Below are 25,408 nucleotides of genomic sequence, written 5' to 3' on the forward strand. Positions count from 1 at the left end.
GAGCAGGAAGAGGAAGTGGGGGAGAACATGCTCATTTTTTATTAGTCTCATCAAGAAACAGGGAGAACAGGAAATAATCACCATGGTGATCTTCATCACATCATCATCATCATTATGAGTAAAGGAGACATGGTGCACAGTGAAGGGGAAGTCATCACAGTGGTGAATAATAATAATAATGATGATGAGTAGTAGGTGGGCTGACGTGTTCGTTACAGACATGAAACAAGGGAAGTGTCGTCATGATCACAACATTCAAAGTGACTGTGAATCAAATGGAACAAACAGAAAACAGGGCTGGTGAAATGACACGTTTCATTAAAGAACCACGTTTTAGTCCATTTGCAACAAGTTTGTTAGGAGACAAACTTTTCTCCAGCAGTGACTGTGGAGTCACGGCAGACATTACATTGCTTCATTTTAAAGGTTGTTCTCCAAAAACCAAAAACACAAGAAGTGTGAGGAACTCGTAGAGATGATCTCAGCTTGATTAGCCAACAAGCTCGAGCCGATAGAAAGGTACATTGTGGATTGTTCTTTGTGACAGTGAATCCCATTAGAGGGGAGAGGGATCAAAGAAAAGCCATTTGTGATTTTGAGATTTTAAAGTTGTCTGTAAACACTGTCTTCTTCTTTTTTTACCTTCGCCAAGGAGGTTATGTTTTCACCCCTGTCCCTTTGTCTGTTCATCATCAGGATTACACAAAAACAGTTTTGTCCTTGACAGACTGATATCAAGGACGTGAACAAAAAGTAGTAGCTCTGCTTATTTAAGTTTTCATGTGCTTCAGCAAGTAAGTTGACATAATTTGAGGCAAACAGGATAAAACATGGGTTTAAAATTCATTCGACACTGACTTCAGGATTTGTTTTCTCCACGTTGCGTCCGACCAACACGACATCATCTTCAACTAATGTGTCGTTTCCTATTCTACAGCAAACAGAAGCCAACACGTGCCTCTCTGCACAAACACAACTTTACACAAACTAAAATTGCACCAGTGACATTTTTGAATGGGTCACAAATACCTCTTCATGTTCAGTCAGATTCATTTGATCAAATCTTATCAAATTCTCTCCAAACTGTTTCACATTTTGTGTTTTAGCACCTCTAGAGTTAATTTTTAAATTCTACACAAACACCTCACACCTTTATTTCTCCTTAAATATTTTTTTCCAGTGTTTTTTTTTCTTCTTTCTTTTATACATATTTACGACAAGATTTGGACCGCTTCTATTTTTTCTTGCCGGCCGCCTCTTCAGGGATGAAGACACTTACGGTGAAGTCCCCGCTCTCTGTGCCGTACTTGTTCTTCACCAGGATGCTGTATTTGCCGGTGTCCGACGTGTTCACGGCCGTGATGGTGAAGCTGGCGAACTTGCCGGACTCGAACTTCAGGATGCAGTGGTCGTCGGACGTGATCTCCCTGTCGTTCTTCAGCCAGGTGACCTTTGGCACGGGGTCGCCCGAAATGTTGCAGGTGAGATTCAGGGCCTGAGGTACAGATCATAAACAATATCGAACATTACAGTAATTACAATTATATTTTAGCATTTGGAGTGACTGTCAGATGTCGAGTTTATAAGACTCATATGAATTAGTTTGTTATTTCAGCACCTTGCCCTCCTGGATGGTGACCACATCAGGCAAACCTCCTGCTACTCGAGCACGACCTGAAAGAAACAACATGTATTTTATTACATGGAATAAACATTTCATTTCTCCGATAGCTTTGACTTGTTAGAATGAATCAGAGTAATATGAAATGTGTTTTAAATTATAGTCTGAAAAGATCTGCACATTAAAAGCTCCTGTTCTATGACGGTAGTGATATTTAAAGACTTCTGATAAATCAACACCCTGGATCCATAAGTTGTTTGCTCATATTTTTCAATTTTAGTCACAATAAAAACATAGCTTTTAAAAATCACGTGAAACATTATATTGTTAATATAAAAGTAGAAAACAAACAGGTCTTGCTGATGGTTCATCATCAGGTGTTACTTACCTTTCTCTGCAATGGCAGCGGATCTGAGGAGGTAAAAAAAAAAGAGGGAACAACAAATTACATCAAAGTTGCTGAGAAGTGAAATTTAAGACTTAACCTTCATCATACAGAACTTATTTATTTATTTCCTCAAATAAGAAAAACACACCATGCATCAAAATGTGTCAGTTATCAAGTGAATAATAACTTACTTGAGTCTCTGGAATTCTGCAAAAGCGTCATCAAATGCTGCAAAACAAAAGTTAGGAATCTTAATATTTATTTATTGGCTAAATGAGATGTAGCCATTCAGCTTGATGAATGCAAAATACTACAAAACAGAAGTATAAAAAGTCAGTTAATGGTCATAAAACTAAAACTTTTAAATTCAGACTTATACTGCATGTGAAATATAGATTAAAAAGCTATCTCAGTGAATGTATGACGTCACTTTGGAGCAGGAGGTTATAAATACACTCTGGCTCTCACCTTGACCAGCCAACTCCACGGTCCTCCTCAGGCCTCCCTTTCCGTCGTGGAACTCGATGGCGTATTTGCCCGTGTCTTTCTCTGTGGGCTCAGTGATCTGCAGCCACAGCTGCTCCCCCACCACGCCGCTCTTTATACGGTCAGAGAAGGAGATGGCTGAATCTCTGTCAGGGAGACGATACAGACGAGAGGACAGTGACAAACATGTCCACATGAAATGCCGTTCTAGTTGCTAGAGTAGCTAACAGCTAATCCATTTCAACACAGGTGTGCATGTGCATGGAGGACTAACTTGTAGTGCCATGTCACTTGGAGTAAATCGTTATAGAAGTTGACGAAGGTGTAGAGTCGGATGCCCTCATCTGTGCTTGTGATCTTCAGCGGAGTGGAGGAATTGGCTGCAAGTATAGAAAACACAAAAAGTTTAAATTTTCGGTAAAAGAACAAGTTTTAAATCTATCGGCTGCAACATTATGAAGCGACAAAATGTTTCTTCTTACCAATAAAACTGAAAACTTCATTCATCAAGTCCTTGAAACCTTTAAAACAAGAGGTTTTGATCATTTGAAGTGATATAAAAGGGATAAGTAACATTTATGTGAGTGTGTTCTCCACTGAAGGTCACCTTGATCCGTCAAATTCAACTTGGACGTGTCTTTTCCTCTGTCGTCCTTCAGAACGACCTCGTACACACCGGAATCCTTCTTGGAAATCTGACAGAGAGAAAACAATGAAGTTAACCTCAGTCGTAAAAAACAACACTGAGCATCACCAAGACTTTGTACAGGAAGATGTTTGTATTCATGAGAAAAGACAAGCTTTTTGTCTTCTGCTTTGGATGCTGCAGAAAACACATATATAGGACGCAAAAGCAAAAAAGCCAACAGACAAACAAACAAACAAATATATATATAAAAAAAAAAGAAAAAGCATTCTCAGGCAAAACAGAAATGAGCAATGACGACAACAGAAAACTGATCCCAACTTTTATCTTTCTCCAGATTACGTCGCTGTCGGCTGTGTCTGCCGGGCAGTCACACTGAAATGGGACACATGACATCATATTTATGGGTTAAACTGAGATGGACTGACAGACAGACACTTAGAGACAATACAGTGGATGAGAGTGAGCTGAGAGAGACAGAGTGGAGACAGAGGACAGGGTTTAAATCAAGGTTGAGAGACAAGAGCTGAGGGACGACGACAGAGAAGTTAGAGAAAGAAAGTGAACCGGCATTATGAGATATGGGTATGTTACATCTATTTAAAAATAAAGTTAATGCTGAGGACTCATGATATAAATAAATGTTTTTATTAGTCTTTATCTTTGAACTTACGTCCTCTTACTCAAAGACAGTATCTTGAAGAAGAAAACCGTTAAATGTAAAGAAGTATAGAGACAAACAGAGCTGTGCAAGGATATCACCCTTCACAGTCATATGTGTAAATGTAGTCAGTGACAGATATACAGTACACAGATATACACATATATAAATATATATACCCATCAGTTCACACTTCAAGCAGGCGTCTTCTCTCACATCCTCACCTGAGCTATTTCCAGTTTCAGCACTCCCTCTGTGAAGCCCAGATGCTCGTCTGCCTTGATCTCTCGTCCGTCTTTGTACCACAGCGCCGAGGTCTCCTTCTTCACGTTGCCGACCTGAAACGCAGCACAACAGCAGGATGTGAGGGAATGTCTCACAGTGATTTATGATGTTCTGCGTGGAAACTCTTTAAAAGTTCTGTCTCACCTTGCACTTCAGCAGAACACAGCACTCGGGCGTCACCTCATAACTCAGATACTCGATAAAGTGAGGACCTGGAACAAACATAATGAGGATGGTGATCATAACCTTTAATGCAAATACAGATTAAGAATCATCTGTATTTGGTAGAGCTAAAATGTTTAGTATTTTAATTCCAAATATTTGCTGGTTACAGATTTTTCAGTATGAGAATTTTCTGCTTTTCTCTTAATTGGGATTATTTATTGAATATGTTTGGTTATGAACTGTTGACAGGAGAAATCATCTGTTTTTTAAAAAAATGTAATCAGTCAAATAATGATAAATGATGATAAATGATAAAGAGAGAACCATAATTTAAGTTAGTTAAAGCTCTAGTTTCCAGTGACTGTAACATACCTTGCTTTCTGACCCACTCTTTCATCTGGAACTCTGATTCCTTCTGCAGCCCCTTGAACACTGCAAATAAAAAAAGTTTAAAACATTGATATTTTATATTTGAATCTGGTGAATCCGTCTCAATCCAGGTTACAGTATCCAAATATAGTTTGTGACGCTGGTTTACAATGTGCCTTCTTAAATGTTTTACTGCCCTCTAGTGTCCGGAGTATGGAGCTGCTGGACTCAGATCTGCATCTCTGCCAGCTACACATAAACCCTTATTTGGGCTTCAGTCATTTCTATTTATCATATATTAATGCCAAAGAAGTGAGTAAATACCCACTGAATTTCCCATAGATTTAAGCCTCTGATGTAATTTCATTATCTTGAAGTAAAGAAATCTTGCTGGAGTCCAGTTGTATACAAGTTTGGTCCAGAAACCTTCCCCAGATGTTTTCTTTTGCCGAACATACCGTCTCCTATCAGAACCAAGCTGGACTGGTTGGTTGCTTTCCCGTCTTTCAGCCGGAAGGTGAAGGTGCCCTCGTCCGCCGGGGTCAGAGACTCCATGATCATCTCGATCACGCCGGTGCTCTTGTCAAAGTTCATCTTGTATTTCTGCAAAACAAGGAGGACAACTTCAGAAGTGTTAATTTAGCACAGAAAAGCATTTGTTTAAGATGAGTTTCCTTTGCTGCTCACTGACCTCCCCCTGAGAGATGAGGTTTTCATTGAACACGTAATCGACTTTGCCATCAGCGGAAATCTTCTCGGCCTGCAGCCAGAAGCGAACTCTGCCTTTCTCCAACAGCTCCACAGCCAACTCTGACTTCAGGGGAATAACTAAATATATAGAAGAGAGGGGGGGAATGAAGAAGCTCAGAGAAACCAATCCAGTCCTAAACACAGCAGTAAGAGGATGTGAGGCTGGAGTACTCACTGGGGAATTTGTGGTCGTGACTGACCTCCAGCAGCCTCTTCAACTCTGACAGAGATAAGAGAAGATTAATAAACAGAGATTTACGAAAAGTTAAAAAACTGAAATGATTGTTGAAACGTGTTCCTACCTTGCTCAGAGAGATCGTAGCTGGATGAAGCTCCATCAGTGTGGGTGACGATACAGGAGTAAATCCCGATGTCCTCCTCTGCAGGTGTGTTGAAGACAGCTTTAGATCTGCAGGAAAACACAGTATTATAAATTTGAACAACTGTGTGTACATCAAAGAGTCTCTCGGCTTTACAGATTTGGACGTCTCACTTGTTTCCCTTGGTCTCCATAGTCAAGCGGGAGGCGTCTGTGATCTCCTCGTAATTCTTGGACCACACAAATTTGGAGTCAGGGGTCAGGTCACAGCATTCGAAGTTCAGGGAGATGATGCCGTCATCGTCCACAGCCACGCTGATCTCATTAGTGCCTGAAACCACGGAGAAATATCGTAATGCGGTAGAAATGTATTTTATTATCACCATCATTTCATCACACCGCCTGTATTTCCTCTTACCAGGTTTGGTCACAGCTGAAACCGGCTCTGTCACTTCAGACGTTTTTCCAACACCGGCTTTATTCTGAGCACGAACACGGAACACGAACACCTCTCCCTCCTTCAGGTTCTTGATCTGTGAAATTACATAAAAATAACCAGATTACAGACCAGCTACAGAGACTTGTGACCATGAATGATGAGAGGGACTCCAGGTGATGGTGACCTTCATGTACGTCTTCTCCGTGGCCTTGTTGTTGACGCTTCTCCACGCCTCCACTGGGGCGTCCTCTTCCTTGATGTCGATGTAGAACCCGTTGACCGCATCGCGGCCCTGGTACACAGGTGGTTTCCATAGCAACACCAGAGAGTCGTTGCGCACCTCTCTCACCTGCAGGTCATGAGGAGGTCCTGTGGGAAACATGATGAGAAAATGTGATAAAAATCTGCAGATCAGCACAGTACACTTTCTGTCAGGAGGTGAAACAGCTGGTGGAACCAACCTGGCACAGCGATGGTCCACTCCTTACACGGGAAGGTGTCACTGGGCAGTGACGGGATGCCAACACCTGCCATGTTGGCTGCTCGCACCTGGAACTGGTACTTCCTGTTCTCCATCAGGTCGGACACCTGAAGAAAAAGACACATGGTGATGAAACCTTGCTATACAGATTGTTTGTTTACCATTAGGATCCACATCCACATTGGTTTTAAACTTGAGACGGGTGTTTCATACTCACTCTGTAGGCCCTCTCACTGACAGCCTTGATGTTGGCCTCGTGCCACTTCCCCGGCACGCCATCGACGACCTCACGGTAATCCACGAAGTAGCCGGAGATGTCAGCACCGCCGATGAAGCTCGGCTGTTTCCAGGCCAGCACCATGGAGTCGCGCACACACTCCAGGACGCTGATGCCAAAGGGTGGAGCAGGGGAGGCTGAGAGGACAGAAAACTCAAATTAACACCACAAACACGATGATGTCATGGGAAACTATAACATTACTATAACTTTTAAATCCCATCTGCGATCACACCTTTGTCCAGCTGCTCTCAGCAATTTAAAACCCTCGACCTATTGAATTCATGTATTTGGTGAGTTTTACAGATGCCGTTTGGCCTCATCGTCTTATTGAAATTATTCAGTTTACACAAAGTATCTGTCGATACAGTTTCTTCAAAGGCCAAAAAACTACCACAGTCATCACTGGATTGTGTATAATTTTACAGACAGTGGTAGACAAACATCTGCTTTAACAGAATATTGTCAAAACCCTCAACATAATTGTACATTTAAGGTTTTGGAAATTATCTTTCTTTTCAAGAGTTAGACGAGATTTTTGCGACCATATCTGTATGCTAAATATGTAGCTAGCCTAGCATACAAACTGGAAATGACTGTTTCAAAATCAAATCCAACAAACAACACATTTGATAACTTGCTAATAAATGCTCTGCACAAGAAACATGTGAAAACCAGGAAGTCACTAAGTTACGCTGGTAAAAGATAACCCCAGTATAACCACAATTTGAAATTGTCACATTCTAATTATTAGTCAAAAGCAACATGTAAATTATTAAACTTAATAAGTACTTAGAAGTAGAATAGATTTCATCAGCAAATTCCCAGCAAGAAAGGAAAGAAGCATATGTTCCAAAATTAAATGTATTACTGAATAGTCTCAAATAGAAAGAAAGTAGGTTGAAGGAGGGACATAAAGAAATAGGTCGATAATTGCATCTATATAATGGAACACGTTAACTCATTAAAGGTCTCAGATCACACGTGTCCTGCACTTGTGTTCGCTGGATAAACCACTTGTGCTCCCGTGACATACACGTGTGTTTGCGTGTTAAAGTGCTCAGAGTGGTGGCAGCTCCCAGGCGCCACACGACTGACGCCAGACCACCGAGTGCAGGAGGTTGTGGGAAAGTGGCGTCCAGCAAAAGTATAGACAAGCGTGACTGTAGTGTCCAGTTAAACTTTGCTGCTTTTACAAAGACTTACCTTTGATTGGAGGTAGAGCTGATCAACTTCTGTTTATTGATTATTTAGCCTTGTAGAATTGATAAAACATCGGAAACTCTTTTATTTTTATTTTGAAAGTCAGAGCAGCGTATTTATTGGATCGTAGGTTGGGTGGGGGATGGTGTTGTATTTGAGGGTTTTCATCAGTGACTGGTGCTCACCTGTCGACTCCCTCCTCGGCCTCGCTGTCTCCTGGTTAGCGTCTACAGAGAACTTACGTGCCTGTGCTGCCTCAGGCCCGTCAGCTGTCTCTACATCCTGAACCTCAGCAGTGACTGGCTCTAAGCATGTAGCTGTGTCTTTGTCAGTGTGTGAGTTAGAAACCGAGCCTGACACGGACTCTGGGACCAGGTCTTTTGCCAGGTCAGGGGCCCGGGACACACTGCCTCTCTTGCCCCCCTTGTTTTTACTCTCGGAGGGGTCGGGCTCTGTGCAGCAGCCGGGCCCAGCAGCCCCGGCCCCCTCCCTGGCTCCGGTGTCAGTCTGAGCTTTTTTATTGCACTTTTGCTTAGTGTCAGGGGAGGACTGGACAGTTTCATGCGCGCCCGTCCAGCGTGGCCTGTGCTCAGTTAGTTGGCCAACGTTACCCCCCGGCCCCATCTCCGGCAACACACCATGAGGGATGCCGCCCCCTACAGGAGTTAAAGCAGAAGAGGCTTCTTTAAAAACAGGCAAACAAATCACAGCTCTTATCTCAGTCCCACAAGATAGAAACAGGCTTTAAAGACTAAAAAAATCTATAGTCATTACATCACGTTCAGTAAAATGTCTTCATCTGACTGGAAGTGAAAAATGAAGACAAGATGATCAAAAAGTGACATCCATGTGAGGAGACTGGTAGGAGTATGAGAACATGCAGTTGCGTGAAGAAGAACAGCCGAAGAGCGTGGATGTGCAGACTTTGCACGAGCCCTTCGTGAAAAAAAAAACACTTTACTTTCGTAACAATGTCGATGGATGTCAGTACCAATGAGCAGCGAATCTAATCGACATTTTTACCAAGTGTGTTTCACAAAGGAAAACAGAGCATGCGGCTCAGCACAAAGTCAACCAGTGAATGAGTGAGATCCAAAGCTTGAGAGTTGTGTTAGTTTTAATGCAGAGAGAATTTAGGGAACACTTGCAGGAGATTAGAAAGAGACCATTTCTACAGTGGCAGCTTTGTTCTGTTTTGCATTGTTTGTTTTAGAATCAGGATCCAGATCAATATAATCATCGATCGACTTTCAGTACAATCATATCTTGATAATATGAAGATGTTTAGTTACTCTTCTTTTACTGAATTCTGTTTGAATTAATTCTGTCCCAACTTGAGCAAAACATTGTTCTTTAAAGTGACACTATATAACTTTTACTGAGCAACAGCGCCCTCTACAGCCACACACGGTGAGTAACTGCTCTGTGTCTGAGCCATTAATTCTGATGTAGAGAAAAAAATACAGCCTCTCACTGACTGAGACTATTTCTATCTGATTTCAAAAAATAATTTATAATCTCATAATTCAGATACAGATACTCAACAGAACAATACCACTGCCGGGTTAACTGCTTAGAAAGAGGTTAGGAGAGAGTTTATTTATTTAAAGGTAACGGTGAGGGTGGGAGAGAGTGTGCGTTGATACCTTTAGCACCACGTGGGGTTGCCGACACGTTTTGTGCCCAGGACGGGTGAGGGATTCGGGATAATGGAGGGGGGGGTGGTGTGTGACATTGTGCTGGTTTAACCGCTGAATTGGATCACTCTGACCCAGATTAGAGGAAGTCTACAAGTCCTGACTCAGGCTGAGCAGGGAGGTGGAGGAGGTGGGAGGAGGGTGGACGTGCGGCTGAACAGGGTGGGGGTGGGTGGGTCACACAGAATAAGGTGACAGGGTGAAGGGGTGGGACCATGGTGGAGAAAGTGTGGGGGTGTACAGTAGATGCTGATGATAAAAACAGCTGGAGACATGTCTCAGAGAAGAATATTGAATCTTACATTACTTTCTAACATTTTTAACCCAAAATTAAGTTTTAATTCAAAATGAAATGACCATGTCTGTGGTGTGAACCCGACATCTCACTCACCAATAGCAGCCTTCACCTCCACAGGCTCAGACTCTGGGGAGAACCCGCTGAGCCCTGCTGCGTTCACTGCCCTCACCCTAAACACGTACTTCTCTCCCGTCATCAGACCGTGGCAGATGAACCTGTGAACATAGACGTAAATGTTTGGTTGTCTTAATAACCTACATCCTCATAAAAACAATAATAGGGGGTGTGGTTTTACCTGGTTACATTTACAGGCTTGTTGTTGCACGGCTCCCACACGTTGCTGCCCACGATGCTCCCCTCGATGTAGTAACCGACCAACTCTTTGGCATCACTGGACGCTACCCAAGACACGACGACTGATGTGTCTGTGTTTCGAATGGGGACGACTTTGCTGGGGGCTGATGGGATATCTGCAGAACAAAGTATATTTTAGAGACTTGAACTGAGAATGATACTAAGCCTCACCTCCTCCATGTTAGAGGTTGGGACATGGACCATTGATCAAAGGTACATTTTCCCGCTTAATTTGTTTTTTCAGTAGTTTTTTGCTTGTTCAATGGGAGGAAGACAAGACGCGTCGTCCATCTTTATTTATGGTCTATGTACGTTTTCTCACCAAGCTTGTCACCAACTGTGGTGGCCTCAGTCGGGTCGGAGGGTTCACCGACCCCGGCAGGGTTGCAGCACCGGACGCGGAAGCTGTAGGACTTCCCCTCGGCCAGATCGAACAACGCAAAGCGAGGGGACTTGACTGGGATCTCTGTGTTCACCCTCTGCCAGGTGTCTGTGCCCGACACACACTGACAAACAAGGACACAAGAATCCATCCGTCAGCCGTCACAGTTACAGACACTGATCCAAACAGCAAAAATCTGTAGTTTAGACTATTTAGTTCAGATTTAACTGTAACACGTAAGAATAATATTTACCTTCTCCACGTAGTACCTGACTCCCTCCAGGCCTTTCTCTCCAGGTGGCTTCCAGCTCAGCACCACGTAATTCTTGGTCGCCTCCGTCACCTGGAGTTCAAGAGGTCTGCCAGGAACAATGCCCTCTGTTGGTCAAAAGATATAAAGGATAAGGTAACGTAGCAGTCATGTCGCTGGGTTTCATGGAGAATATGTTCATCTCCTACCTGCAGGTTCCTCCTCTGTGACAATGATTTGTCCGGTCCAGGGAGCAGAAGTACCTGTCAGCAAATACATCATCATCATTATCATGTAAATGTTAATTGGTGCATTTTCAAATCAGTAATTCTGACGAGAATTGTATTTGTTGTAATCGTTAAATAATAAGATAAGATATATAATAGTTTACTGCCGTTATTCTACGGTTTTCAGGTAACAAAGCTCTTGGACAGTGGGAGTATGGCATCTATCACACATGCTGTATCAGTTGTACCTCTCAAGCGGGCGCGGTCACCCGGGTCCATGGCGGCCACTGGTTCGGACACTCTGGACGGATGACTCATGCCGCTGTTGTTGATAGCACGCACGCGGAAGACATAAGAACGACCCTCCACCAAACCGGTCACAGGGAAACGGGCGAACTTGACCGGAGTGTCATTGCACTGGATCCAGTGGTTGGTTCCAACCTCACACCTGTATGTATATTATACATTTAAATCTCAGCTTTTTATCAACGACTGACGCACAGCTCAGGCAGCAACGCACTGACTGACCTGTCCACGAAGTAGCCCAGGATGGAGTGGCCGCCATCGACAGCCGGCTGCTTCCAAGTGACAATGATGTAGTCCTTGTTGGCGTCGAGACAGCGAACGTCCAGAGGGGCGCCTGGAGCGCCTTCCATCTCAGCATCAGAATCTGAAACAAACATGAAAAACACCATTATTGATGACTATATGCACACGCTCCTATACAAACCTTTGTGTTCAGTTGTTTTTTCACCATAGACTGTATATAAAGGTTTCCACCTGGGTCTGGTTTTGTTTGTTAATGTGTTTGCAAGACTATGTTAAAATTACTGAACTGGTTTCCACCAAACTTGATGGAGGGATGGGGAGTGGGTGGTGTGGATGTGGATTAACGGGGCGAATCCAGGTATATATATTTTTTAACATTCTTTGACTATGTTTTACGACAAATAAATAAAACAATCATGTGTACTTGGGGGGAGGCATGCACTATACTGAGTGCCATTCTAGTTTTTATATTTATTCAACTTTGACCCTAAGATGCAACTACAAAACAGTTTCTTTCTAGCTGTTTAAGTGTGCTTCGCTTTGCCCTGAGTTTATCTGTGTAGCTGCAGGGCTGTATGCCAGGAATGTCTCTGGGTCCTGGAGTCAAACACAAGCCGAGAGCAGTCGGTGGCAGGGGGACAGAATTAGCAGCAGCCCAGCCCCGAGTGAAAGGGGATAAGAGAGGTGACTCTTATAAGCAGCATCAAGGTAAAGTGAGGCCGTCTCGAAGAGGCGTCACTACAGACATGAGTTGCATCATATCCTAAGAGCACGTATTAACAGTGTGTGTGTGTGTGTGTGTGTGTAGCCTTTGTTACAGCCATTAAGGCAAAATCAGCAACGTTATATTCTATTATTTTTCTAACATTCTCCCTGGAAGGTGGAAGAGATTGGACAATTCAAGAAAGAGTAATTATGGAGACAGTTTTGTCTCATTGAAGGAACCAGAGTGCAGGAAGGAAAGTGGGCAGCCTATTGTTTCTCCTTGAGGCAGATATTCACAGTATCTCTCTGCGCCCACAGCCAGACTCATTCCTCAGCTGAGCTCTCTGAGAATAGCCAGGCTCATGCAGTGTTTTTGCTGTGGAGGTTGTACCTGGCGTCTTCTTAACTGGGGTCTATTTCCTAGCTTGTTGATACTGAACATGGTTCCTCTGTCAAAGAGCCTCAAAGGTCAGATTGTCTCTGAAGGCAGCAGAGATAAGCTTCGCTGTTTTCCACGGCATTCAAACAGATGCCAGGGAGCTGCCACTTTGCAGCGTCTCTATTGGAGACATCCTATTTAAAACCAGCCACTCACATTCACAACACTTTGACCGTTAAATGCCGTTTGGTCATGAGGTGCCAGAGGACGTGCTGTTGTGACTTCGACCTCGATTTGATAACATCACTCGACCAAAACAAAGCCGGGGCCAATGGATTGTATTTATCTTGTGTTGACTGATGGTTGCAGTTAAAATGTCTGAGGGGAGATTTCTTAGATACACAACATTTTGAGGAATTAAGGGCTTGAGTGTGCCCACTCAAGCCCTTAGGGAGTTTGGAACAGGCCTTGTTGGTGGTTTGATATTTAGCATGGCGGTGAATAAATAAGAGTCAGAGGTTAGGGTCCTTAGGGTCCGAGGCCAGTAACAGTCAAATTGGGGAATATTCATGATGAAATGTTCCAAAATCAGTAAAACTTAAAGAAATAAATCAGCTAAGATAATTCTGGAGTGTGAAATGTAGGTGCGTTGAAACTATGCGTTGAACACACAGCATAAGGATTGTTATCTCCCAGATTTTACACATAGAATCATAAGAATAGATCATAATGCCTCATTTAGTCAGCAATTTAAGTTTTATAGAAGGTTCCTTCACCTCTGACGAAGACATAGGAGGAGTAGGTTTCATATCCCGACTTGGTGGTGACTCGCAGGGTGTAGAGACCCTCGTCCTCCTTGTTGAGGTGCGCGAGCGTCAGTGTGGCTCTGTCTCCACTCCAGTGCATTTGGTACCATTTAGATGGAGACAGCAGAACACCTAGAAGACATGCCAGTGAATTTTAGCAAGGTTAAAAAAACACCAAGGACAGAAATTAAGTCTTATATAATACAATTTTTTAGAGCCCATCATATACGAAGAAGTTTTGCAAGAGCTTTAAAATGTGAGTCTAAATTCCATCATCCTGCTGGAAGTCAAAGACAAGCAACCCTGAATTGTCTACTCACCATCTTTGTACCACTGAACCTCTGGCTGGTAGCGGTGCAGGGACGGGTAGATGACGACGGTGCAGCCCAGACTCATGGTCTCCCCCTCTCTTCCAAATGAAACACCAAACTTATCAACAATGTGAGTCTGGAAGGTGACGCCATACTCAGACACTGGGCCATCTGCGGAGGAAGCGAGACACAGCAGAGTCAGAGTTTGGACTGGTGCTGTTGTGCTAAACTAAATTCAAAGAAAAAGTGAAAAGACCAAACAGTCTCTTGAATAAAAAAGAGGGAGCAGATCAAATCACATCCAAAAGAAAGAAGACACATGAAGATAAAAATTTTGTAGCCACACAGAAGAAGACAGAGGAAAAAAAAACGTGGATCAGAGGTGTGCGACAGAGTGACTCTGAAACACAGTGCTCACAAAAAGTGTGTGTGACAACCTACATGCCAAGAACAGTGAAGCACCACAAATGCAAGTGAAAAATCGCTGAAATAAAAAATAAAAACAGTCCAGAGAGTATCCAGGATGAAATAATGGTTCCCAAAATTAAAAGTAATATCTCACTCTGAAGCCAGGGTTTGCCAAATGCTTCAGCAGTTCATTAGGAACTCTCTGCGTACAAACTAGGACTACTTAAGCTTACAATGTTGCCCACTAGCAACATTGATGAGGAACACAGACTGTTTCTCTACCAGAAACACTGAAAAAACCCTCAGATCGGCTACGTCAGACCTCACAGTTCCAGGAGAACACTGTGGACTTTACAGTGAGTGGCCATGCAGGAAGCATCAACTTCAACAAACCAGATTCCTTTGAACCTGTTACCTTTAGTACTGGCCCCTGCATTGTCGCCCCACAGCATCAGAGAGACAAAAAAGTTGTTAGTGCAGAAGCTCCCACTGGTTTCCGTTAAACGTTAAAAACAGATACATCTTCTTTAGATACTGAAAGATTAGATTTATATTTTAAAGGTTCAGTTTGTAGAATTTAGTGACATCAGCCTCCGTAGAGAGGAGCCGCTCCGGATGTAAATATAAAGGGATCATTCTGGGGTAAATAAAACTAATTTGTACAATTAAGATGAAACGCACTAGTGAAAACCTCTCTAGGATTATTTGATATTCAATTTCTGCCCATAGACCTAAATCTTACACACTGGACCTTTAAGATTGAACAAAAAATACATGAAAACAAAATAGTAGTGGAATCATTTTAACACTGAATCAAATAAGAACATGTGAAGCAAAAGTGATCACTTATAATAACAAACAGAGCATTATCACACAGCTTCTTTTAGCCCATTCATTTGGTTTTACTGTCAGGTTTGCTGCTGCGATAACAGGAGACAGACAACATTTAGCACATTTAGCTGGGGAAGAAAGTTGAGCAGTTGAGCTAAAGAACTGGTGGAGAACAAACCAGAGCTATAAGGGGAGTGAATTGTGGACGTCTCTTGATCAGAAGACAAAAGATTGCTCTTGGTGAATGCCAAATGCTAGAATTTTAGCAGTAGCAATTTAATAGGACAATAATGTATGTGTCTTTCAACTTGTTTAGAAGATTTTTTACACCCTAGTGACCATGAATTCAAAAATGCAGCGTTAAATATACATAAGAACAACGAATACAGTGAACAAACACTTACGTCTGGGAGCTGGCATATACTCATCAACTTCACCTTTGAACCCTATGGAGAATAGCAGCAGCTGCTATTAATACATTGAACACATACATATAGATATATAACTCTACTGATGGACTGCATGTACAATATTATAGAGACAAAATATTAAAAACAGAGTGTAGAATAGTTTTTATTGTGATTTAAGTAAATTGGTGATTGTGAGAAAACTAAGGTGTGATGTAGGGGCTCATCAAAACCTACTTTTAACAACAACGGAGGCGAACGCAGAGAGCTCCCCCTTGGAGTTCATGGCAGAGACATGATACTGAGCTGTGTCATCAAAATCGCATCTGAAAGAGTAGAGGATCAGGGGATCAATGTCCATGATGCACACATTCTTCAAGGATTCGTGTGCACGGAGCCCTTCCCCCTCCTCAACCTCAGCCCTCTGAACCATGTAAATAATACCGACTATGTGAGGCCTGACTCTGAAGTGTTCCATAGCTCCTGGCCAGGAATACTGCAGCAATAAATAGACACGACTGGTGATGTCATTTGTACCACGTGGTGTGAATTTCTGAACATTAAAGTATCTGGTGTGTGCTGTACATGATGGGAACCACAATCAATATCCCCCAAAGCTTTGTGCTCTAAAGTATAATTTCATACATTTAAAATTAAAAGGCCATTTTAAAGTGGCAGTAGATTTTTTCTTCTTCATTTACTTTTTTCTTTTGTTGTGACAGGCAGAGAGGGTTGGTAATGAGGTAAATGCAAGGATGGTAAAATCATTATGGATTTGTTTACCATCCGCTGCCCCACCGTAGTCTCAAATGATAGTGGAGAGCTGGACATTTAGTCATATTTATACAAATCAGAAAATCGGATGATATACTCTGACTTTATCATAGCACTGACATCAGGGTCTCCTGTTCTAATTGTGTTTTTGGGGTTGTTTCTTGCTTTGGACAGTAACCAGGTTGACAATGTTGCTAATGCTACAGCTAACTGCCGGAAACAAATATCTGTGATTCATTGTTCATTGGATAATTGAAAGAAATAAACATATGTTATGCCAGTGGCCTTTTTAAAATAAGCAGTGGTAAAGAATTAGGATCCAGGAGTTGTTGAAACAGAGAGTTATCCACACAAGCTACAAAAGACACCAAGGTGGTGAAATGTGAGGGATGTTACAAGATGCCTTTACATTAGGTAATGCTACACCCACCTGTTAATATCCAGTGAATGGACGCTGTATTTGCTCTCAAGTTTATACTTGCCAGGATTTGCAATCGATTCAATGGCCACATTGTTTTTGTACCTTTTAGAGGGAGGAAGAAAACACGATAGAGGAAAGACAAAGGGAAGAAGCTTGAAAAGGATAGAAAAGGAAAGCAATGGAAAACAGATGGTACCTATGAAATAAGCATGTTGTTGAGAGAACAGAGGACAGACTTGAGGTTGTGTGTTAGGTCGCTGTGTGTTGGTGACCTACCAGACGACCCGTGGGTTAGGCCAGCCAGTGACAGTGCAGTGCAGCCGCACACACTGCTTCTCCCACACAGTGTGGGAGCGAGGTTTAATCACAAACTCCGGGGGATGCATCAGGCTGTCTTCGTTCATACGCTTGGAGTGTTCCTCTTGATCATGGATCTAGAGACAGCAGAGTAAGTCACTCAGGGCAACTGGACGTTTTCCAGAGCATAAACTGTTAAACATCAAAAAATTCAGAATTCAGAATGCATGCTTGAAGCAAAATCGAAGCTTTCCCATCATATCCTCATTTGTTTACACATGCAAGGTGTTCATTTGACACGTGTCACAGTACCAGTGTGACAACGTGTTGTTCATTATGTCCTATGAATAGCTAGTGGAGTTGAGGTCTTGTCTCGTTGTGCGACCAGTAACTCAGCACATAACATGACGACACCCACGGGACAACTCCTTCCCTGTGTCTCAAGAAACACAATCTCCTGAGGTATTTGTCACCCAGTAATCTGGCAGAGGGCAGTCAGATGAATACAGTGAGGAGCTCACTGTGGCTTTCATGAAGATCAGTGAATGGCTGCGTACTTCACATAATCACTCAGACTTAAATAACTCCCTTGTGTAAGGAATAGTAAACCCGACCACTCAGCCACAGGCACTTGGCGTTCCTCAGACATGCTGCAATCAATTAGTTGTTCAGATACACAACCATGCAGATAACCTGACTGGGTTTTGAAGCTGAATACATTTGAAATGTTTAAGAATGGAGTCGTAAAGGAAATACTTTTTGTGATGGGATAAAAGAAGATGATCTACTTCTGTGACAAAAGAACTGATGATGTCACGAAGGACAATGTCCACTGTGATGTCATTAAGGAGACTAACATCAGTGATGTCACATTGATGTTCGTCCTGTCCGTCAGTTTGTGTTGTTCCCATAATAATTATTTACGATGAAGTCATGAGCAAGAAAAGCAAACTTCTAATGTCGCAGAGCAAATCAAGATCAATCAATGATGTCACGACCGTGTCATAGACGTGTTTTCGATATAAATAAAAGACTCTGCCTTCCTCTACGACCTTGGAACAGCTTGAAACCCCTTCACTGACCCTTTTATTCAGACAGATGCGATCAGCTGACTCGCGCATGGCCTCCTTCCTGGAGATCAGCTCTGACCTCTCCATCTCCAGGCCACTGCTGAACAAATCCCTGCGGGCCATGTCCCTCACCCTTGATTCCTCTGTATCCGAAAATCCTGTAGCAAACTCTTGACTGGGAGTCGCATGGATCGATGTCGGAGGGGAGTAAGGAATAGCATTAAAACTGAAATAACTTCAAGAGAACAGCATTTTCAGTGTTCCACTTTCCGACGGCGAGGAGTTTGTTACCTGCCCCTGAAGATAGGAATTACATAGCCGATGATTTGGTTCTCTTTATCCACAGCCAAGTAAGTTGGCTTGGTTCTCTTGGGTATGGGGCTCAGTCGGCTCTCTTCCAGCCCAGAGTGTGAAGACACTCTAAGTCTGAGACATACAGAATACCATCAGCCTGGCTCACAGCCAGAAAGAGCAACCAATAACATGACATCAACATGTGGGGGTGCCTCTCGGGTCACGTGTAGATGAGTGGTAGATTAGTATTCAGTGGGAGGGAGGTGTTGATGGTTTAGTCATGATTATAATATCAAAGACAACTGAAAACAATTATTACTGAATCATTAAAACACCCAGACAACACTGCTGCAATTGAATTCAATAGTACAGGTTGGGGATTCCAGATCCTCAATACAACTGATACTGAAAATGATTTTACTCCGAATTACACTTCATCCTCTTGATGCACCGTTTATAACAATACTCTAGTCTACATTCAAAGTCATGTTGCATCAATCCAACTCAATGTACGACTGCCCCAAGATAAATGAAGAAAATGTATTACTTTATGTAAATTCCACTTGCCTTAATGGATTTTAAGAGATAGGTTTCTGATTTTAATTTCTACTCTGTTCTTTTCACTTGGCAATCATTTTGTGTTTAAGCTAGAAAAATGCTATGAAATATAATTAAGTCTAAAAAGAAGTGCGCACAGAAAAATCCATCTTGTACGTTTTTTCCAGACTCTCCATTGCAGACTGTGGCTCAGACTCTTTGTCGTTTTGCAGGAAGGGGAAACACTATCTGTCGTACTGGAGAGTTGGGGGTAGGAGCTCAGGGTGTGAGGTAACATGAACACGATAAAGAGGCAGGGGCAGGAAGGGTCAGTGTCCATTTAGCTCACACCGTGTCCATCCACTTGACTCTCCAGGACCAGGGCTGCGACGATGTATTATTATGTATGAATGAAGCCCATGAAATGTTCATGAATCTCTGCAGTGACCACATTATTATAACCACCCTGCCTGTTAAATCATCGTCACATCATAATCCTCCTCTCCTCACTGCAGCACAGATTCCTGATGTGTTGCCCAGCGATCCACAGTATCAGAGTAAAGATCAGATGTTAGTAAAACCTAAGCCCTCTGACCTGTTCACACTCTCCAGGCCAGAGTATTTAAAGACACTGTAACATGTAAACTGACCGTTTTGTGAATCCTGGGGTAAACGATAAAGCTCAGTACACTTCCTCCTTTAAATATCAGGAAATCTGAATATATATATCTTCGTTCTATCAATAGATTGTAACCAGGTACTGTATATGTAAACACCAGGCAGCTGACGGTGCATTCAGCAGGGGCCGAACAAATCTCAAAACCATCTGCTAACAACTGTCTTCATCCTTATTGGATATTTACTGAAAGCAATCAAGACCTGATAATCAATGTGGATACTATCAGGTTTTAAAGAAAGTGAAGACCTGCAAAAGACCCAGTTTGGTGATGTGGTGAAGCAGCGTGGGATCATGGGAGTTTCTGTCTTCCCCACCATTGCCAATGAAAATCTGTCTGATGCAACCCAAGTGCAAATCATGTTCTCAAAATGGGTAACGTATAAAAGTTTCATTCATTTTTACGCAGCAAACGTCAATGAATAATTGTGATCCATTACGCGTGACCAATATGAACAACCAACCGGCTAACAGGCTAGCAGTGTGTTTTTTCTTTTGCCAAACCACGGGCAAAGCAAATCTGCTGCTTCTGTAACCTTGTTTTCAGTTTTTTGTTGGAAACACTTTGGATAACGTAAGTTCACAAGTAAAGAAAATAAACAACATATGTCTCATTGTTTTGATATTTTAAGGAAGAATTGTGACCTGTCTTTAAGAGGACACGGCTGAGAAACTGTCATTGGTATTCACAGGTCAACAGTCTATTTCGGTCTATGCCCTATACCATAACTCAGCCATTACATAACAGTGCATTTCCATACAGCGTATCTAACCAGGGTTCCTGCTCGGAGCTGTTATGTTGCCCATCTCCATTGAGTTGTGGTTGTATTAGTTGGTCAGCATGCATGAGAGCACACTGGGCTAATATCAGCCCACATGCAAAGCCGGTCGTGCAGGATTCAGGTGTGTGATCCTCAGGTGTGACTGAGGGTTGATGAAAATGAAGACAAAAGTGGGAGAAGGAAGGTTACTGCAGAGCAGGAAAGATGATCGTGTGACTGTGATGGAGGGGAACTTGATCAGTTGGATCGGGGGGGTGATGGTGTTAACGGGATGGTGGTGGTGGGGGGGAGGTAGAGCTTTCCTGTGACAAAGACATGGGTTGATGAAGGCAGGGCATGACCCCTCCATCCTCCTCCTCCTCCTCATCTTCCTCCTGCTCCTTACCCTCTGCTGCTGCTGGTGGCGGAGGTGCTGCTGCCCGCAAAGTATCTGCTGCTGCTGCTGCTGCTGCTGGACTGGTACTGGCTCATTTTAGACGCCGTCTCCTTGTTACGGTAGCCACGGTCATAGTGGCGGTGGTTCTTCTGGTAGAACGGTAAAGATCCAGACATGCTGCAGGCCGCTCTTGGTAACGAGCGCTGAGTTTCCGAGTTTCACCTATTTGTTTGTCTGTCTGGTGAGTTGATGTTCAAGAGCAGGTGGATTTATCGTTATTATACTTTTGGCTCATCATGACTTACAGACTTTTTAAAAACTGGCTCCATTAAACGTGCCATAAGCGTAATGAAAATATTCCGGCGAAAAATGCATCATATCCCCTTGATCAAAAAAAGAAAACAACAAGAGAAATGAAATTTACTTGCAAAGAGTTTTTGCAAGACATGATTTAAGATTCAGGCAATCAGGCACATTCTCCTCATGCTTACACAGACATATGAAACAAACACAACCTGCTTCATCACATCTTATCCCTGCATGTGCCGCACTTACCCCAAACGAAACCCCTCAGACTCAAAAGCTTTAAAGGAAAATATGGTCCAACTCCACACTTCGAGCTCGATATCCCAGCAGTTGTACAGGTAGGTGCGTACAGGGCTGTGGTCTACACAACAAAAATAATATTGGCCCTTGCCAGAGTGTCCAGCAGCAGTCGCAGCCTTTTATGGTGAGGGTGGAGATATATATAGCTGGGAGCAGAGCTGGGGGGCAAGTCAGCTCCCGTAGTGCAGCGCACTTATGGGTGAGGGTCTCTGCCTCTGAGCAGCAAAGGCTGATTTGCAGGTAAACACAGGGTTAGTTTTTGTATTAGCATTTAATCTTTTAATCTCCTTTTTGGCCTCCTGTTGTTACCTGTATGGAAAAGATATATTGTATATATTATTTTTATTTTTATTTTGTATTGCATACTTGTTTAATCTCCTGAGATAAGGGATGAGACACACATTTTAGTCCACCATTTATGAATATGACCATGGACAAAAAGAATATGACAAAGGGTTGGATCAGAATACAAATACCTCAACATCCAACCTTCTAAGGGTCAATTTGATTTCAGTTATTTTTAATTGAATGTATGTTTTTGTCCGTAAAGGCCTCGCTGACGTATAGACTGAGGTTTATCCGCAGCAGTCTCAGCTGTGGCTGTTGCTAACTTTAGCTATGCTATTGTTACTTGCTTCACATTCAAGAAATGCCAGTTACTGTTTCTAATTTGTCACTCTCTCTTTCTGTCTCGCTCTCTTGTGGAGGTACACAAAAGCCCCCTCTTGTGGCCTGTGCTCATTAACAGCTACTGAAAGCAAAAGTGGAAATAGATGAGAGACTCATGATCCAGTGTTTGATGTTGGATTCCAGTTGTTATAAAAGCACATGCTTGATAATACATGGATGTTAAAAGGTTGCTTGGCAGTTAGATTTAATTCAAATCACTACAGATGTTTTGCCTATTGTTCTGGAAATTGTCTGCAACACAAACACGTGGTAATTTCCAAGCCAAAGAAATGCTGAACATTTTTGGTCCTCACCCACAATCACCATCCAGCACAATGATCGGTACGACAACATGTTTAAAATGTTATGGCAGCAGTCTGAAGTATAAGCTCGTTACCAGAGATCAACAGTGAGGGGAGCTAAAACGAGACGTTAAGCAGGGTCACAACACTACGTGCTGGCTGATATGAAATGGAATCAAATGGAATATAATGTCAAGCTACATAATTCGCCACTGGACCACAGCCTAAAAAAGTGAAAGTGATATACATATGTGTTCAGTTGACTCTTTAAAAGCCTGTATGTGTAATTCAAATGCATAAAACCAAATAAATGCCTTTCCATTGCTCGCTGGCAAGGACAGTTATACAATGGATGGCATTAAATTGCCTCCTTTCGTTAAATTAAAATTAAGAGTTAAATTCCTTCACGTATTAGCTGTATTAAAATTGTTCACATTAAATACATTCATATCTTAGTACCCTGTCTGGCACAAAGGTAGAGTAACCAACAGGATTAATGACTGAGTGTCAAAGAATCCCACACGGCCTCTGTAGCTTTTATTACAAACATCTTGGGCTTTGTGCTGATCTGATTTTGAGCCCAAATAACTGAACAGCTGCCAATCACAGCTCGTATAGAAGAGTCTCTTCCATGAAACTCTGCAGTTCATAAGAAAACCTGAGGTAGCCCAAATATCTTCGCTGTAATGTGATAACACGGACACCTAATGACCTTATCCACTTGTATCCCAGGGTATTTGAGGAGTATAAATCTATTTTAGCGGTAGCGCTATAAAAATGTCTGCAGCTTAATAGGGGAATATCATCACCTATACTCAGTTATTGTTTGATAACAGCAAATGCATCAGTTCAATCTAATGAACCCTGCAACTGTAACGGACTATAACGATCAGTTTTGTTGACGCTTGGACAAAAAGGTATGTTAAATAGATGGTAATGGGATCGTAATACACTGCATAAGAGGTTTTTCTAATATTCTGTCCAATCCCACATGTATACACAAGTGGTTTGGTTCCCTCCAAATCTTCTCCAAGTCCATGAAATGAATCTTGTTCATGGTCCCAGTTATGTGTCTGAGTTCAGCTGTCCAGGAAATTCCAACTGTGTGGCCGCCTCCAGGGATTTATTTGGACTATTTTAAGTCTTGTTTTGAATAATTTCCTTACACAGTTGCTGTATGAACATTTAAGTGAACAACTGTAGACATAAAGAAATTCACTGAGGACACACAGGAGAGACAATCTATTCATTAGCTCAAGAAAAGTCTCTGTAACACTGAGGAAATGAAAGGTTTCCAATAAAACTAGCACCCTCTAGTGGTTTAAAGCAGCACTACAATATCAAATGATGTTTACCTCTGCAGAGGAGGTTCAGTTTTCCCCTTTATTTGTTTGTTGGTTTATTTTTCAGCAGGATTACACAAAAACGATTTAACTGATTTCCACTAAACACTATTTAACATAGCAGCATTTTTCAATATTTGCATTGTTTTTTCAGGGACTAATTCATGGACCTTTATCTTTTATAATCTGTCATATAAAGTTCTCTCATGTTTATGATTGTGTGCAATTTGGTGGACAATTTAAAAAAAATTATTAACAGGGGTAGTCTTTTTTCACCCATATAATTCTGTGTTACGTACATGCAAAGAGGTAAAGCAGAAATGGTTAATGTTCCTGACTTGTGTTTGTTTTTCAAAAAGGATCTTTTATTTTGTCTGTTAAAAACAACACTATGTTAGGAAATGGATTTAATTTGGGCCTTTGAGAGACCAGAAAAATATCAATAACAATGTTTAGTTCCAAAGTCTTTTTTTCAAACAGTCAACTTCTATTGTATCACTCAGAAACACCAGTCATGATGTTTTTGGACTATGCAGCTTTTGACCTAATCTGTTTGTTTAACTATAAATGGCTCGTGGCTTATGTTCAACAATTTTGTTATCGACGCTGAAATTGATACGGTCGCTGGACAGAAAGACAGATGTGGCTTGTTTTAACCTGTGAGTCAACGGTTCCACATCTTACTGTTGAAGCCCTGCAGCAGTAAGCCTCTCTTCACAGTAATGACCTGGACGACAACTGTTGTCTGACCCACGCTGGGCCGTCAGTGTCTATTATTACCCATCCTATCAACATTTTGAACTTATTGTTTTGCTTTTAGTACGTGAGGGTTGTCATCATTTATCCCTTTTAGGTCAGGAATACGGATGCAGATTAACGGACACTAACAACATTTATATTTCCCTACTCTTATATGTTAGCACTATCTTTAACAATATTAAGAGTTATTGATATTGATATTGATATCAGTGATGCTGGTCCTCATAATAGCTTGTATCAGATCCAAGCCAAATTCTGACGTCACCTTTTGCACATGTATTTGTTAAATAATAAGAAAAAACCCATTAGTACAATTTTTCTTGTATATATCATGCCAATATTCTAATAGTATCCCTATGCACATTTATTAGAGAGATTGTGATTATTTGCATCTTTACAACATAATAAAATGGGTCAATACTAAACAATAAAATGATAAATATATTGTCTTATTGATGGTAACTCCAGTTCATTCCCATTATTTAAACTGTTCCCTTTCCTTTAATTGCACAATACGAAGCAGGATGTGTTCTTTCTCTCCTTAAAAGGACAAATCCAGGAATGTCAAGGGAGCGTTTGTGGACGTTACATTTACTCCAGCGGGGGAGTTGACATCTGCACTGTGTGTTTTATTACTGCTGATACTGAGATATTAAGACACGTTTCTTCAAAAATAATGTAGTAGAGAATCTTTAATAGTGAAAGTAAGATATTAGTAAGGAGTGAAGTGCTTTTAAAACAAGTAATAAGGGTTTCGTGTTTGTTGAACCCCCCTATTCTCCTGCTTTGGTCCGGCCTGGTGCTCTGT

General features: G+C 42.0%; 1 protein-coding gene across 3 annotated transcripts; it reads right to left on the minus strand.

The window, feature by feature from the left end:
- Positions 1-9: 9 nt before the first annotated feature.
- On the minus strand, positions 10-21,633 carry myom1b (myomesin 1b). Of its 3 annotated transcripts, XM_035142368.2 has the most exons (37): positions 20,931-21,140; positions 18,548-18,682; positions 18,269-18,431; positions 17,166-17,323; positions 16,899-16,991; positions 15,932-16,020; positions 15,692-15,733; positions 14,058-14,219; positions 13,708-13,869; positions 11,827-11,968; positions 11,547-11,746; positions 11,281-11,334; positions 11,075-11,199; positions 10,762-10,945; positions 10,381-10,555; positions 10,179-10,300; positions 6,828-7,024; positions 6,591-6,717; positions 6,314-6,498; positions 6,109-6,223; positions 5,865-6,021; positions 5,674-5,780; positions 5,547-5,591; positions 5,313-5,449; positions 5,080-5,224; positions 4,625-4,684; positions 4,232-4,299; positions 4,027-4,140; positions 3,463-3,516; positions 3,103-3,190; positions 2,978-3,016; positions 2,770-2,875; positions 2,478-2,641; positions 2,201-2,237; positions 2,010-2,032; positions 1,619-1,674; positions 10-1,495 (listed from the first exon to the last, which is right to left on the minus strand). In XM_035142368.2, the coding sequence occupies exons 1-37, from the start codon at positions 21,095-21,097 to the stop codon at positions 1,235-1,237; spliced, it is 4,458 nt and encodes a 1,485-aa protein (XP_034998259.1). In that variant the 5' UTR covers positions 21,098-21,140; the 3' UTR covers positions 10-1,234. The 3 variants fall into 3 exon arrangements, with proteins under 3 accessions (XP_034998259.1, XP_034998260.1, XP_034998261.1); XM_035142369.2 differs by lacking the exon at positions 3,463-3,516 and having other exon boundaries at positions 20,931-21,136; XM_035142370.2 differs by lacking the exons at positions 18,269-18,431; positions 18,548-18,682; positions 20,931-21,140 and adding an exon at positions 21,477-21,633.
- Between the last annotated feature and the right edge of the window lie 3,775 nt (positions 21,634-25,408).

Source organism: Hippoglossus stenolepis, chromosome 19, assembly GCF_022539355.2.
Source record: "Hippoglossus stenolepis isolate QCI-W04-F060 chromosome 19, HSTE1.2, whole genome shotgun sequence".
Taxonomy (NCBI): Eukaryota; Metazoa; Chordata; class Actinopteri; order Pleuronectiformes; family Pleuronectidae; genus Hippoglossus; species Hippoglossus stenolepis.

Coding starts and splice junctions, on each gene's coding strand:
- myom1b (XM_035142368.2), bottom strand. CDS start 21,097: ATGTCTGGATCTTTACCGTTCTACCAGAAGAACCACCGCCACTATGAC. Junction 3,017..3,102: donor GTTGAATTTGACGGATCAAG/GTGACCTTCAGT, acceptor CTTGTTTTAAAG/GTTTCAAGGACTTGATGAAT. Junction 2,238..2,477: donor CGTGGAGTTGGCTGGTCAAG/GTGAGAGCCAGA, acceptor TTTGTTTTGCAG/CATTTGATGACGCTTTTGCA.